Source organism: Trichechus manatus, unplaced genomic scaffold (assembly GCF_000243295.1).
Source record: "Trichechus manatus latirostris isolate Lorelei unplaced genomic scaffold, TriManLat1.0 scaffold00143, whole genome shotgun sequence".
In the NCBI taxonomy this organism is placed as follows: Eukaryota; Metazoa; Chordata; class Mammalia; order Sirenia; family Trichechidae; genus Trichechus; species Trichechus manatus.
In genome coordinates, this window is record NW_004444079.1 from 5,013,649 (window position 1) to 5,029,886 (window position 16,238).

Sequence of the window (16,238 nt, forward strand, 5' to 3'; positions counted from 1 at the left end):
TTTCTAATTTAATTCTATTGTGGTCAGAGAATATACTCCATACTATTTGTATCTTTTGAAGTTTATTATGACATGTTTTATGGCCCGGTATGTGGTTTACTTCAGTGAATATTCCATATGCACTTGATGAGAATGTGTATTCTGCAGTTGGTTGCGTATAGTGTTCTATAAATGTCAGGTAGGTCAAGGTGGGTTAATAGTGTCATTCAGATCACCTATATCATGATTTTTTTTTCTTGGCTTTCTTCTATCGATTACTGAGAAGGAGGTGTTAAAATCTGTAACTATGTTTAAGGATTTATCTTTTTCCTTTTACTTCTGTTAGTTTTTGCTTCATATATTTTGAAGCTCTGTTATTAGGTGCATACACATTAAAATTATTATGTCTCGGTATTGTATTAACCATTTTATCATTATGAAATGAACATTTTCTCTAGGAAGACTCCTTATCTTGCAGTCTATTTTATCTGACATTCATATAGCCACTACATCTTTCTTATGCTTAGTTTGTATGAGACAGTTTTCTATTCTTTTACTTTCATTCCGTTTATATCTTTGATTTAACATGCTTTTCTTGCAGACTCACTTAAAATGCATCACTGTAGATGGCATATGGTTGTACGTTGCTTTTTTTACAATCCAATTTAACAATCTCTGCTATTTAGTTTATTTACATTTAATATGATTAGTGATATGATTGGATTTAGGTCTACCATTTGGCTGTTTTCTACTTGTCTGTTTTTTGTTCTTCTGTTCCTCTTAGCCTATCTTCTTGGGTTAATTGAAAACATTTTTTTTTTAAATTCTGTTTTTTAAATAAACTTTTGTTTTGGAATAATTTTAGATTTACACAAAATTGCAAAGATAATACAAAGAGTTTTTGTACACTCCTCACCCAGTTTCAGTTCCTCCTAATGTTGTCATCTTACATTACCGTGGTGCATTGGTCAAAGTTAAGAAACCAACATTGGTACATTATTAATGTTCCAAACTTTATTTGGATTTCACTAGTCCATTACAGTCAGTCCCTGGGTTACGAATGTCTGCCTTGGCCTTAGGTACAACCCGTAGTTATGAACCAACCCCTGTAAAGCCTATTGTATTAAAAATTCGAGGTACATGCAAAATGGTTCATGATAACAATCGGGTACTACTTTGCGACGCACATCAAAACATTATTATTATTACTGTATTATTATGTACAAGATGTTTTAGTGTATCTGGAAGTGTTTCTTTAATGTTTTTTATGCATAGAAAGATGCACTATATACTATATACTAAAACAAACATTTAACTAACTAATATTAGATACGAAGCATGCCTAACTGTTCCAATTTACGTACAGATTTAACTTAAAGACAGACTTAAGAACAAAACTCGTTTATAATCTGGGAACTGCCTGTAACATCCTTTTTCTATTTCATGGTCCAATCTAGGATACCACATTGCATTTAGTTGTCATGTCTTCTTAGTTTCCTCTGATCTATGACAATTTCTCAATCTTTCTTTGTTTTTCATGACCTTTACAGTTTTGAGGAGTATGATCAGGTATTTCATAGCATGGCCCTCAAATTGGGTTTGTCTGATGTTTTTCTTGTGATTAGATTGAGGTTATGGGTTTTTGGAAACATTACTACAGTGGGGAAGTGCCCTTCTCATCATATCATCATAGGGGGTACTTGATATCCACATGATACTAATTTTGGTCACTTGATTAAGGTAGTGTTTGTCAGGTTTCTCACTGTAAAGTTACTATTTTTCCCTTTTCATTCTCTTTTCTTTGGAAGTGAGCCACTGAGTTCAACTTATACTCAGAAGGGACCTACGGGGGAAATCTGCATGTATTATTTGGAATTCTTCCGTAAGGAATGTTTGTCTCTCCTCCCCATTTATTTTTTTTTTATTCAGTCATTTATATCAGTATGGACTCATATCTGTTTATTTTAAACTTTGGATTATAATCCAGTAGTATATTATTTATTTTTTTGAGCATTTTCTTACTTTCTGGTACCACAGGGTGCTCCAGGCTCATCTTATAGTTTCCCTGCCTCAGACTTAGTATCAGCCATTTCTCCAAGGAGCCCTGGTTCTTTTTATTGGAGATTGGTATTTACAAATCAAGATATGGCTGCTAGGAGTACTTGTTGTTATTGGGGTGTCATTGCTTCTAGGCCCTCTCAGCGACAGAGGTAGGTAATGTATGCATAGTAAACCATGTATACATGTATATCTAGAGTTGTTTCTGTATCTATCCATATGTATGTGTGTATGTATTAAACATGAGTTCATATTGATATCTGTGACTCTAATCTGGTACCACCCTCTCTTCTTGGTTATCTGTAACTTCCCTTTCCAACATTGAGAAACCTTGCACTCACCATCTACTGTCTATTGTGCTCATCCCAAGTACTCATGTAAAACAGTTGCAGAATTGAGAAATTCAGAAAGAGAAACAAATTTACCAACTGGAGTAGAGCGTTTAAGTGCTGCTCTTTTTGTCTTTATCCTTAGTTTCCAGTCAGTTGGTTGGGTATAGTGTTTTATAAATGTCAGGTAGGTCAAGGTGGGTTAATAGTGTCATTCAGATCACCTATATCATGATTTTTTTTTTCTTGGCTTTCTTCTATCGATTACGGAGAAAGAGGTGTTAAGTCAGCTCTTTTCCTCTCATCCTCCCACCCCCTTCAGTGCAGTCATTTCATACATTTGTAATCTGTTTAGATGAATTTGTCACAGTATGCATTCTCTATCCTGGGATATCCTGACATCCTGGTTGATTTTTTTAATAGTTTACATACATTAAAATTCACTCTTTATGATGTACAGTTCTTTGAGATTTGACAAATGCAGAGTCATGCATCCACCACCCTAGTACTTTATAGAACAGTTCCATCACCTTAAAATTTCCCTCAGGAGCTCACTTGTAGTCAATCACACACCTCCATCAACCCCTCATAACCACTGATCTGTTTTCTGTCCGTATAGTTATGCCTTTTCCAGAATGTCATGTGAATGGAATCATACCATATGTAGCCTTTTGGGTCTGACTTCTTGCACTTAGCAAAATGCATTTAAGATTCATCCATGTTCTTGCGTAGATCAATACCTTGTGCTTTTCTTTATGACTGAGCAATATTCCATTATATGGATGTACCACATTTTACTTATCTGTTCCCCTGTTGAAGGGCATCTTGGTTGCTTCCAGTTTTTAGTGATTGTGAATAAAGCTGCTGTAAACATTCGTGTATAGATTTTTATGTGAACATAAGTTTCCAATTCACTGGAGTAAATATCTGGGAGTACGATTGCTCGGTTGTATGTAACTGTATAAGAAACTACCAGCTGTTTCTCAAAGTGGCTGTACCATTTCACATTCCCACCAGCTCAACAAACCCAAAGCAGGAGAAATACAAAGAAAGAATTTTTTTGTTTTTAGTATTTGCTCTGAGGATAACAGTATATATCTTTAACTTTATCATAATCCTCTTAGAGTTATAATTTTACTATTTCACACAAAATATAATAATATAGTTATATTGCAACAATACAGTTCCATTCACTCTCTGTTTTTTGGCTATTGTCATATATATTACGTTTAATATAAATCCCACAATATAGTGTTATATTTTTACGTTACACTTAGATTTCTTCCGAAGAAGCTAAGAGAACAAAAGAAAAAAAATACATATAGTTGTTAATACTTACTCGCGTAGTTAGCATTTCTGGTACTCTTCCTTCTTATCTTGAAGAATTTTTTTTAACATCAATTACACTGGAGATCTGCTGGTGACAAACTCAGTTTTTGATTTGAAAATGTCTATTTCACCTTTTTTTTAACTTTTTATTTTGAAATAGTAAGTTTAGACTACAAGAAGTCGCAAAAATAGTACAGTGTGTAACTGTGTACCCTTTGCCCAACTTCCGCCCAGTGATAATACAGTGAAACCTGTGAGAGCTGGAACTTGATGGGACTGCCTTGTTTTTCCGGGTCTTGCAAGTTTTCCACCTTTGACAGGGGCAGTCTTACCACTTTTCTATTGCTCATTTTAGTGGAAAATATTTGAGTTTTCCTTCTCTGATGGGTTTCCACTTTACACAGGTTCTGGCTTTTGCAGGTTTTACTGTATCTTATATAAACATAGTACATTATCAAAACCAGGAAATAGGTATTGGTACAATTCTGTTAATTAAATTAGAGACCTTAGTCTCATCTTCATTTTTGAAGGATTAAAAAAAAAAATCCAAATGCACTGCCATTAAGTTGATTCCTACTCATAGCGACCTCATAGGACAGAGTAGAACTGCCCCATAGAGTTTCCAAGACTGTAAATCTTTATGGGAGCAGACTGCCACATCTTTCTCCTGGGAAGTGGCTGGTGGGTTTGAACCACCGACCTTTTGGTTAGTAGTCGAGCACTTAACCACTGCACCACCAGTGCTCCTCTTTGGAGGATAGTTCACTGGAAATAGAACTCTGGGTTGACAATTTTCTCTTTCAAGCACTTTAAAGATGTTCCATTGTTTTCTGGCTTCCATCGTTTCTTATTAGAAGTCAGCCTTCAGCCTTTATTTGTTTCATTGTTCCCTAATTGTAATGTGTTGTTTTTCTTTGGCTGCATTCAAGATTTTCTTTTTGTCTTTGGTTTTTAGCAGTTTGACTATCGACATGACCAGGTGTGGTTTTCTTTGTATTTCTCCTGCTTTGGGTTTGTTGAGCTTCCTTGATCTTCCAGTTCATGTTTTTCACATTTGGGAAGTGTCTTGGATATCTAGTGCTGCCGTAACAGAAATAGCACAAGTGGATGGCTTTAACAAAGAGAAGTTTATTTCCTTACAGTTAAGTAGGTTAGAAGTTCAAATTCAGGGCGTCAGCTCCAGGGGAAGGCTTTCTCTCTGTCGGCTATGGAGGAAGGTCCTTGTCATCAATCTTCCCCTAGTCTAGGAGCTTCGCAGGGCAGGAACCTCGGTTCCAAAGGATGCACTATGCTCCCGGTGGTATGAGGTCCCCTGACTCTCTGCTCACTTCTCTGTTTTGTATCTCAAAAGAGATTGGCTTAAGTTGTAGATTAATTTTGTAGATTAATTTTTTAGATTGAGTCTACATAACTGCTGCTAATCCCATCCTATTAACATCATAGGGATAGGATTCATAGCACAGAGGAAAATCACATTAGATGACAAAATGGTGGACAGTCACACAATACTGGGAATAGTGACCTAGCCAAGTTGATGGATATTTTTGGGGGACACAATTCAATCCATGACAGGAAGTTTTTGTTTACTTTTTCTTAAAATATTTTTCCTGTATTATTCTCTCTTTTCCTTACAGTTCTCCAATTACACATATTTTTAACCACTTGATATTAGCCCACAGATCTCTGAAATTATGTTCATTTTTCTTTCATTATTTTTCTCTCTGTTCTTAAGACTGGATAATGTTTATTGATCTGTTTTTGAGCTCCTTGACTCTATCTTCTGCCATCTCCAGTCTGCTATTAGGCCATACAATGTATTTTTCATTTCAGTTATTTTATTGTCTTTTTCAACTCTAGAATTTCCATTTGTTAATTTATATTTCTCTGCAGAGATTTCCCATCCGTTCATTCATTATGAGACATTTTCCTCTTTCTTTAAAGTATTTATAATTGGTGCTTTGAAATGCTGTCTTTTTAATTGCAACATTTGGATCACTTCACAGTTATTTTAGTTGATTGCTTTTTCTTTAGCATGCTTGTCATGGTTTGAATTATGTTCCCCAAAAAACGTGTGTATCATTTTGGCTGGGCCGTGGTTCCCAGTATTGTGTGGTTGTCCTCCATTTTGTGATTGTAATTTTATGTGTTAAAGAAGATTAGGGTGGGATTATAACACCCTTACTAAAGTCACATCCCTGATCCATTGTAAAGGGAGTTTCCCTGGGGTGTGGCCTACACCGCCTTTTATCTTACAAGAGATGAAAGGGAAGCATGCAGAGAGTTGGGGACCTTGTGCCACCAAGAAAGCAGTGCAGGGAGCAGAGCGCGTTCTTTGGACGTGGAGTCCCTGCGCGGAGAAGCTCTTAGTCCAGGGAAACATTGATGAGAAGGCCGACAGAGAGAGAAAGCCTTCCCCTGGAGCTGCTGCCCTGAATTTGAACTTTTAACCTACTTAACTGTGAGGAAATAAACTTCTCTTTGTTAAAGCCATCCACTTGTGGTGTTTCTGTTATGCACTAGATGACTAAGACAATGCTTCATGTTTTCCTGTTTCTTTACATGTCTGGCCACTTTTTAATGTATCCTGGACATGATGGATGATACATTGTAGAAATGTTGGGTTCTGTTAGATTCCTCTGAAGTATGTTGGATTTTTTTCTTAAGTAGACTGTTAACTTGGCTACATTTGAACTCCAAACTCTGCCTCTTCTGCAGTGGGCAGCAGGTAAAATTTCTGCTCAGTTCTTTCAATTTCTAGCTGCTGCTTTTTCATCAGGCTCAGTGAGGTTTCCTCTGTACATGCGTAGTTTACCAATTAGTCAAGGATGGATTGGAGTTTGTATGCAGATTTGGGGGTTCATTCTTTTTGTAACTCCCTCCCTTCTAGGAATTCCATCCTGATTTTTCATCTGCTCTGTCCACTTTGCACTGACACCTCAAGCCAATAAGCCTGTGGCTTTCTGCCTCCATGAAGTGTGTAGATTGGGACGTGCCCTTGGGCAAAAAGCTTGACAAATCTCTTTTTATGCTTAGAGATAGTTTCTGCCTGCTTTTGGTCACTCTCATGCCTTCAAATACTTTCAAATACTTAATATTTTTATTTAGTCTAAAATTTATAATTGTTATCTGAGGCCACATTAGTCTGCTCAAGCTACTCTGCCAGTACTGGAATCCAGAATTCTACATCGTAGTTTTAATCTACCCTTTTCTAGTTAACATTGTAGTTGTCTTGCCATGTCAATAAATATAACTTTTTATTTTATACATCATTTTAATGGCTATGTAATATTTTACTATGTAATATTCCATTATTTGTTCTCACTTTTAGTTTCTTCTGATTTATTTGACTTAATTCTGTTCTTTTTCTGATGTTTTAGTTGACTATTTTGGTCATTAATTTTCAGAGTTCTTTTCTAATATAAACACTTAAAACTACAAAATATCTTCAAAGTCCCTCTTTAGTATTGTTCTACAAGTTCTGGAGTCCTGCTGGCACAGTGGTTAAGAGCTCGGCCGCTAACCAAAAGATTGGCAGTTTGAATCCACCAGCCACTTCTTGGAAACCCTATGGGACAGTTTTACTCTGTCTTATAGGGTTGCTGTGAGTTGGAATAAACTTGACGGCAATGGGTTTTTTCTACAAGTTCTAATAAATAATATTTTTCACTATCACTCATTTCTGTATATTTTTAAATTTTTGTTATTCACTGACTCAAAAGACGTAAGATTTTTGTTTTCCAAATGAATTGGGGGAGGAGGTTGGAGGCTAGATAGATTATTTTTTTGTTATTGATGTCTAACCTAATTGTTTTGAGATATGAGAACATAATTCTATTTTTTTAAGTTTAGCAAAACCTACATTATCATTTAATTTTCCCTAAAGGTTTCGTATGTGCTTGGAAAGAATGTTCTCTATTATGAATAATGTTGATATAGATACTGGTATACAGGTTTTTGTGTGGACATACGTTTCATTTCTCCTGGGTATGGTCTTTGTTATCTAGTGCTGCTGTAACAGAAATAACACAAGCGGGTGGCTTTAACAAACAGAAATTTATTCTTTCACAGTTTAGGAGGCTAGAAGTCTGAATTTAGGCCACCTGCTTCAGGGAAAGGCTTTCTCTCCCTCAGCTCTGGGGAAAGGTCTTGGTCATCAATCTTCCTCTGGTTCTAGGAGCTTCTCAGCACAGGGACCCTGGGTCCAAAGGACAAACTCCACTTCTGGCGCTTCTTTCTTGGTGGCATGAGGTCCCCCTCCTCTCTGCATGATTCTTTTTTTTATATCAAGAGATTGACTTAAGATACTACCTAATCCTGTAGATTGAGCCCTGCCTTATTAACATAACTGCCTCTAATCCTGCCTTACTAACATCATAGAGGTTAGGATTTACAACACAGGATAATCACATCAGATCACAAAATGATGGACAGCCAGACAATACTAGGAATCATGGCCTAGTCAAGTTGACACATATTTTTGGTGGACAAAATTCAATCCATAACAGGTACTGTGTATGTTCATTAACTTAAGCTAGTTAATTGTATTGCTCAAATTTTCTACATGTTCCCCCCCGAACACTTTTTTTTTTTTAAATCTATTATTTACTGAAATCTCCTACCTGATTGTGGATTTATGAACTTCTCTGTAATTATATCAGTTTTGGATTACATATTTTGAGCCATATATATTATTAGGTAGTGTCAAGTTTAGAATTATTATATTTTTCTGATATAGAGGCATTTTCTTCTGACTTCCCAGGGCAATCAACATCCAAGGTTCTTGATGGCAGATATTCTTAGGGTGGTTGTAGTTTCAGGCTAGCTTACCACTTTGGTTTGCAACTCTCTGTATGCAAGCTCTTTGTTTGGTGGTAGGGGTTTTTTTCAGAGTACTAATTTGCCATGTAGCTCAAAGCAGATCTTTCTGTAGCCACAACTCTAAAGATGTTCCCTACTACATTGAGTTCATTCTTTTTCTTTGTTTTTTTTTTAATTCCTGGACCCAGAACTTAGAACTCTCTCTGACCTAGGTCCCCCCCCCACCCCACCCCCACTGGTGTCTTATTTTTCTTTATCTCTCCCAGTCACTTTCCTACACTACTCATTCTTGTTTTCTCCTAGATTTTTTCTTTCATTTCTTTTTCTTTCTGATTAGTCATTCTTTCATCACCTTTTCTAGTTTTGTTAAACTTTGACCCACTGCAAGCAAACATTTCTAGAACAGATCTGTAATGTGTCACAGTCAGAAAAACCCATTAGATCAATTAATCTAACCCCTATTATTTATAATAGGGAAACTAAGGCCCAGATAAATTAAGCAATTAGAACGGTGTACCTAAAGCTGGTATTAGAACCCTGGGTTTGTGATTCCCTAGTCTGAATCTCATTCCACTGTGATTCTCTTGCAATTTGAGTTTTGATTTGTTAGTCATATGTCCTTTGTCTGGTCATATTAATGTTGATTCTGTCAAGTACTTATTTCCCAGAAGGCAACAAACAGTGGGTTCTTTGGTGCTCTGGAATAACAGGCTTGCTTCTAAGGTTGGAGATGGTACCATCCGTAATAAGCTTCCCTTCTTCCTAAAGGCTTCCATTACTTACCCCACTCCTCCCTTAGGGAAGGCCTTAGGAAAGAGGGAAGCCTGTTTTCTCAATCAGTTCGGTGACACTTAGCATAAATGTTGCAACTTTAAGCTGCTATGTACTAGGTTCCAGGGATTCAACCATTAATGAGAGACAGTCCCTGAGCCGAGGAACTCACTTTCTGTCTAGAGGAGAAACCAGACAAATAGTAATTCCAGTGATACTTGGTGACTGTTACTCTAGAGGTTTTTCAAGATGCTTTGGTAGCACAAACCAAAAAAACCAAGTCCGTTGCTGTCAAGTTGATTCTGACTCATAGCGTTATAGGACAGGGTAGAACTGCCACATAGAGTTTCCGAGGAGTGGCTGGTGGATTTGAACTGCTGACCTTTTGGTTAGCAGCTGAGCTCTTAACCAGTGCACCATCAGAGCTCCATTTGGGAGCACGAAGGAAGAGCAAATTCATCCTTAGGAGGGTGTGGTCAAGGAACACTTTCTAGAGGAGGTGATGAATGAGCTGAGTCTTAAGGCCTGATAAGAAGGGAAGGAAGGATGCTTAAGGAAGAGAATCTTATTTGTACAGAATCATAACGATATGGAACAACTTAGCATTATGGGGAATCTTAAGCAGTTTGCTATTGTTGGCTAGCATAAAGTGTGAAATGGAGTTGTGTGAGATGGACTGGAGAGGTAGCCAGGTGCCTGGTCAAGGAAGGCCTTGGAAGCCTTTCTGAGGAACTTGATCTTTACTCTAGAGGTAAAGGGGAGCCATTGAAGGATTAAAAGCAGCTCTTCATTTTAGGTAGCTGAATCATTATGACAATAAGGTGGATGATTTGAAAGGCAGAAGTTTGGAAGGAGCAGACCAGATATAGGCTGTTGTAACAGGTCAGGCTAGGGGTAATGAAGGTCTGAACTGTGACACGTAGTAGGAGTTGAAGAGGAAGTAGAGAAGTGTTTATGGAACAAGGTGGCAAGACCTGGTAACTGATTTGGGAGGAGGAAGAAGTTCGCTAGACTTGGCAATAAGGAAGGTCGTTGATGACCCAAAAGAGAGCTAACTCTGTGGCACAGTGAAACAAAAGCAAGGCTGTAATGAGTTAGGGAGTGAAAGAGAAGTGAGAAAGTAGAGACAGTGAATATAGGCTCTTTGAAGAAGTTTAGGTAACAAGAGAGAATGCATAGTAATTAGGAGGGAATTTGAAGTCCACTCAATACCTCTTTAAAACTCACTCCTCTGTTGGCTTCCATGACACCCTACTCTCCTGGTTGTTTTCTTGTGTCATTTCTTCTCAGCCACCTTTCTGAGCTCCTCTTCCTCTGGACACCCCTTAAATGTTGGTGTTTCTCAGGACTCCATCCTTAAACCTTAGCTGTTCTCACACCATGTGCCCTCTCTGGCTGAATCTTATCTAGTAATACCTTCAATACCTGTATGTACATGGTTCCCAAATCTGTATTCCCAGCTCAGTCTGGTGTATCTAGCTGCATGTTGGTTTTCTCTACTGATACATACTTGAGGCACCTCAAATCCAACATGTTCAAAACTGAACTCATCATCTTCCCTGACTCTAAACTGCTATTCTTGTGTACTCTTTCCTGTTGATGGCAACCTCATTCATCTAGTCACTCAAGTTGTTAACCTCAGGATCAAACTTATCTCCTTCTTTGCTCTTCTATAGCTGATCAATCACTAAGTCCTACTAATTTTGCCTCCTATGTCTTCTCTCTTCCCTTCTTCCTTCTTCATCATTGCCTTCCTCACCTGTTGCCTAGACCATTGCAGTAACTTTCCTGCCTCAGATCTCCCCCAGAGTGATCTGTTTGAAATGCAGTTCATGCTCCTGCTTTAACCCATCAATACAGGATGAAGTCTAAGCTTTTTACCATGCCTTACAAAGCTCATTGTGACTTTCCTCTCCCTACCTTTCCAGCTTTGTCTTGTGCTGCTCCCTTTGTTATACTTCAGGCTCCCGTCACACCAGTTTGCATTCGGTCCCCTGAACATACCAGACTGTTTATTTCTGTGCCTTTGCTCTTGTTGCTCATGCTGTGCTCTGTCCCGAAATGCCCCCAAATCCTGGTTCTCCCCATCTCCAGCCCTCTAGTCTCTTAGTCTTTTCAGACTTAGGTTAGGGGCCACTCTAAGAAGCCTTTTCTGACTCTTCTTGCCCATCCCTCACGTCACCTTTTTACTCTCCCTCCAATCTGAGTAAGATCCCCACTCTGTGCCCACTATACCCTATACATATTTCTACCACAGTTTGTGCTTTTTGTTTTAATTATCTTTTTAAATGTCTCTCCTCCGCTCGTCTGTGAGTATATGAGAACAGGTGCTGTGTCATACTCATTTTCGTAGAGTGCCTACCACAGTGCCTCGTACATAATAAGAATTCAGTAAATGTGTTTAATGAATGGATAAAGTATGAGATGTTTGCACATCAGCTGAGAATGAGTTGGAGCTTTAGATAGTGGTAAAGATTATTGTCAAAGAGTGGGAGAAGGGTCTGGACAAGGACTAATAAATGGATGAATTTTGTCTCTTTGATTCTATTGCATGTGTATTAAATATTTTCACATGACTGCCCACTCTCCTCCCTATTCATTATTTTGTAAACTCTTCTTCTTTAATAAATGCCCAGTTCAGTGTTCTGGCTGATTAGTATGTCTCTTTTGATTGCAGATCAAATGGATTTGAGCAGAAGCGCTTTGCCAGACTTGCCAGCAAGAAGGCAGTGGAGGAACTTGCCTACAAGTGGAGTGTTGAGGATATGTAACTTTTCTGAGGCTGTGGGCATAACTCCGGCTTGCAGTAGTAGGCATTGGGCAGCCAGACATCCATCTGTTACAGTTGTCTGTGCCAGTAATCATGGCCCATGTAGACCAGCAACTTGTTGAGTGCCAGTTTTGACCCTAGAAGAATATTTGGGATCTGCCATTTGGACTGAGGCACCTGTATTTCTCAGGTGTGCCAACACTGGCTGTTGCTGGCTTTCAGAGGAAGCATTGTTGCTGCCTCAGGGTTTGTTCTTGGTAAGATTTTTTTCTTTTTATAATTAATAAACATACATTTATTTTTTTAAAGTCATTCTCTTAACTGGGCATTTTGTTTCTGGGAAGACCCAAGCTATATTGAACCCCCTGAGGATCCTGGAGGTGATGGTTGAATTTTCCATTAATCTAGAAAGCACTGTAAATAAAAAATTTCACAGTGGTAGAGCCTTCTTCTGAGGAAGCAAGAACTATTACTAAACTAGACATAGGCATAGACTCATGGATATTTGGAGACTTGGTGTACGATAAAGGTGGTGTCACAAATTGGTGGGGGGGAGTAGATGGCTAGTGGTGCTCAGAAAATTGACTTACTGTATGAACAAAAATAATGTTGGCTCTATACCTTGTACTATATAAAACAAAATAAATCCCAAAGGGATTGAAGACCTAAATGAAAGGTAAAATAACACTAATAGGGAAAAATGGAGAATGTCTTTGTGACTTTGGGGCAAGGATAAAACAACAACAAAAAAACCCCATTGCTGTCGAGTCGATTCTGACTCCTGGCGACCCACTATAGGACAGAGAAAAACTGCCCCATAGGGTTTCCAAGGAGCAGTGGTGGATTGGAACTGCTAACCTTTGATCAGCAGCTGAAGCTTAACCACTGGGCCACCAGGGCTCCTAGATTTCTTAAATAAGATTCCCAACGCACAATCCATAAGATTTGATAGATTTGACTATTTTAAAATGAAATATTTCTCTTTGAGAAAGCATCCCATAGATGAAGTTAATGATAAGTATGTATTAGGAGAAAACATTTGCAAATCAAAAACCTGTTGTCGTTGAGTCAATTCTGACTCATAGCGACCCCACAGGACAGAGTAGAACTGCCCCATAGGGTTTCCAAGGAACAGCTGGTGGATTTGAACTGCCGACCTTTTGGTTAGCAGCTGAGCTCTTAACCACTACACCACCAGGGTTCCAAAACTGACTAGGGATTGAATAAGAATTGCAGATCAGGAAGAAAAAGAAAACACAAAATAAAAATGGGCAAAGAATATGAATAGGTAAAATCAGTGGAAAATCACAATGACTCACTTGTGTATAAAGAAATTCTCAACCTTATTAGCAATTAGAGAAAACGTTAATGAGTTTCTACTTTATATCTGTTAGTTTGGCCAAGAAAAATGAGACTGGAGCTCTTGTGGGGAATGAAAACTCAAGAGGACTTTCAACTGATGCATCCATTCTGGAGAACAATGGGCAGCATTTACTGAAATTAAGTAATATCTGGGATGCAATATGGCATACTTTTATTTAAGAGTGTGGCTCTGGAGCTATACTGCCTAAGTTTGAATCTCAGCTATGCCATTTGCTAGCTATGTGACCTTTAGAAAGTCATTTAACTTCTCTGTGCCTTAGTTTCTTTGTTTATATGATGGAGATAATAGTAAACTAATAGGTTTATTGTGAACTTAGAACAGTGCCTGATATATAATAAGTATCACAAAATTGTTAGCTCTTATTATCATCATCATTCTTTTCATCATCGAGTGTGGTAGCTAGCTTCAAAGATGGTACCCAGTGATCCCCGTGTCCTCATATTCAAGCCTTTGTATAGTCTCCTCCCACAGTGAATAGGACTGACCTGTGTACCAATTGGATATACTAGAAATGATGTGACTTCTGAGACCTTGGATCACTTGCTTTGGGGGAAGCCAGCTGCCCTATCGTGAGGACACTCAAGCAGCCCTCTGGAGAGGCCCATGTGGAGAAGTACTGAGGCCTCTCACCAACAGCCAGCACCAATTTGCCAACCATGTGAGTGAGCCATCTTGGAAGTGAACCCTCCAGCTCCATTCAAGCCCTCAGCCCTGGGTGACAGCTTAACCACAACCCTATGAGAGATCCTGACCAGAACTGCTTTCAAATTTTTGACCCAGAGAAACTGATTTAATAGATGTTTTTTTTAAAAATAAATAAAACAGATTTATGGAGATAATAATCAACAGACTATACAATTCATCTATTTAGTGTACAATTCAGTGGTTTTTAGCATATTCAGAGTTGTACAGCTACCACCAGAATCAATTTTAGAATTTTTCATCACCCCATGGACACATTAGCAGCCCTAGGCAACCACTAACCTATTTTCTGCCTCTAGATTTGCCTCTTCTGGACATTTCATATATATGGAATCATACAATATGTGGCCTTTTATGTCTCGCTCCTTTCACTTGTCATGTTTACAGATTCATCGTGTGTCAGTACTTCATTCCTTTTTATGGCTGAATAATTTTCCATTGTGTGGACATACCATATTTTATTTATCCACGTGACAGTTGATGGCTATTTGTTTCCATTATTTGGCTATTATCAATAATGTTGCTATGAGCAGTCATGTACCAGTGTTGGTGTAGATGTATGTTTTCGTTTCTCTTGGGTGTATACCTAGGAGTGGAATTACTTGGTTATATGGTAACTCTATGTTTAACTTTTTGATGAACTTTTCGTGCCAGTCTTTCCAAAGCAGCATATGAGAGTTCCATTTGCTTCACATTCTTGCTAACACTTGTTATTATCAGTCTTTGATTATAGCCATCCTAGTGGATGTGAAGTATGGTTTTGATTTGCACTTCCCGCATGGGTAACAGTGTGTATCTGCTTTGGAGAAATGTCTATTCAAATGCTTTGGGTTGTTTTTCTTGTTGAGTTGTAAGAGTTCTTTATATACTCTGGATACACATACATGAGTTGCAAATATTTTCTCTCATTTTTTGGGTTCTTATTTGTTTTACGGCACTAAGTTTTGGGTAATTTGTTACACAGCAGCAGATAGTACATTAGGTATGTACATAAACTACAGGAAAGCAGTTCCACTCCTGGTTATAACCTTTAGAGAAACTTGCACAAATCCACAAGGAGTTGTATATATAAGGATGTTTATGTATAGGTTGGTAGCAAAAAGCTGGCAGTAACTTATATGTCCATCACTAAGGGAATAGATAAGTAAAATGTTGTATATGTATGTGATGGGGTATTATAAAAAGCAGTCAGAAAATAGCTGTTAGGAATTTATTGACATGATAGGCCCCAGATGAGGAAAATAAGTGACAATGAGATTTATAGCAAAAGTTAGCTAAGTAAATGAAACACACAAAGCAACATCGTTTAAGGAGGATATGTTTTAACTTACTAGAATAGGGTCTTTTGAAGGGAATAAAATGGGGAATGAAAGGGCAAAAGGGGAACGTGGACGGAAGTGATACTGAACTGAGGCGGATGACCAACTCAATTCTGTGTACCTGAGGCCCTAAGGCAGGTGAGTGTGTGTGTGTGCTTGCATGCATGCGTATACACACGCAGATCCAGAAGCAAGGCCCTGCTCTAATGGAATCGCCATTTAGTGCCTGTATTAGGGTAGGCTAACCTGCTATAACTCCAGACGTACTGCTTACCACAATAGAAGTTTTTGTTTTTCTTTTTTCATGTAACATCCAGGGTAGTTTCAGGTTGGGGAAGTGTGAAGGTGATGCTTTACTACCTGCAGTCGTTTAGGGACCAGGCCTACGGCAGCTCTGCCAACTTCAGCATGGCTTCCAAGGTTGCTTTGGTCATTGCAATTCTAGTGAGTTGAGACAGAGCTTGGAGGATTGCTTGGTAGTTGTTATGGGCCAGCTCTGCAGGTGGCACACACTTAATTCTGTTAGCTAGAACTTAGTTGCTTTACTCCTCCTTGATGCAAGGGAGCCTGAGGAATATAATCTGTGTGCCCAGAAGAAGGGAAAAACGGATTTTGTTGGGCAGCTGTTGTCTCTGCCACAGTATGCACTTCTGACACTCCTGAAGAAAGGCTGCCCGTTCCCAGCTTTTAAACACATAAATGGATTTTTTTTAAAAATTATACTTCAGATGAAGGTTTACAGAACAAACTAGTTTCTCATTAAACAGTACACATATTGT

General features: G+C 38.3%; 1 protein-coding gene across 5 annotated transcripts in view; it reads left to right on the forward strand.

Moving 5' to 3' along the window:
- BUD13 (BUD13 homolog) overlaps positions 1-15,499 on the forward strand; it is a 35,246-nt gene extending 19,747 nt beyond the window's left edge. For 4 of the 5 annotated variants that reach the window (XM_023739969.1, XM_023739968.1, XM_023739971.1 and 1 more), the window contains one exon: positions 11,962-12,818. In XM_023739969.1, the coding sequence (XP_023595737.1) occupies positions 11,962-12,055 (94 nt within the window). In that variant the 3' untranslated portion in view covers positions 12,056-12,818. Of the gene's footprint in view, positions 1-11,961; positions 12,819-13,947 lie in introns of those variants that run through there. The other variant, XR_002825534.1, reaches the window with a different exon arrangement.
- The last annotated feature ends 739 nt before the right edge of the window (positions 15,500-16,238 follow it).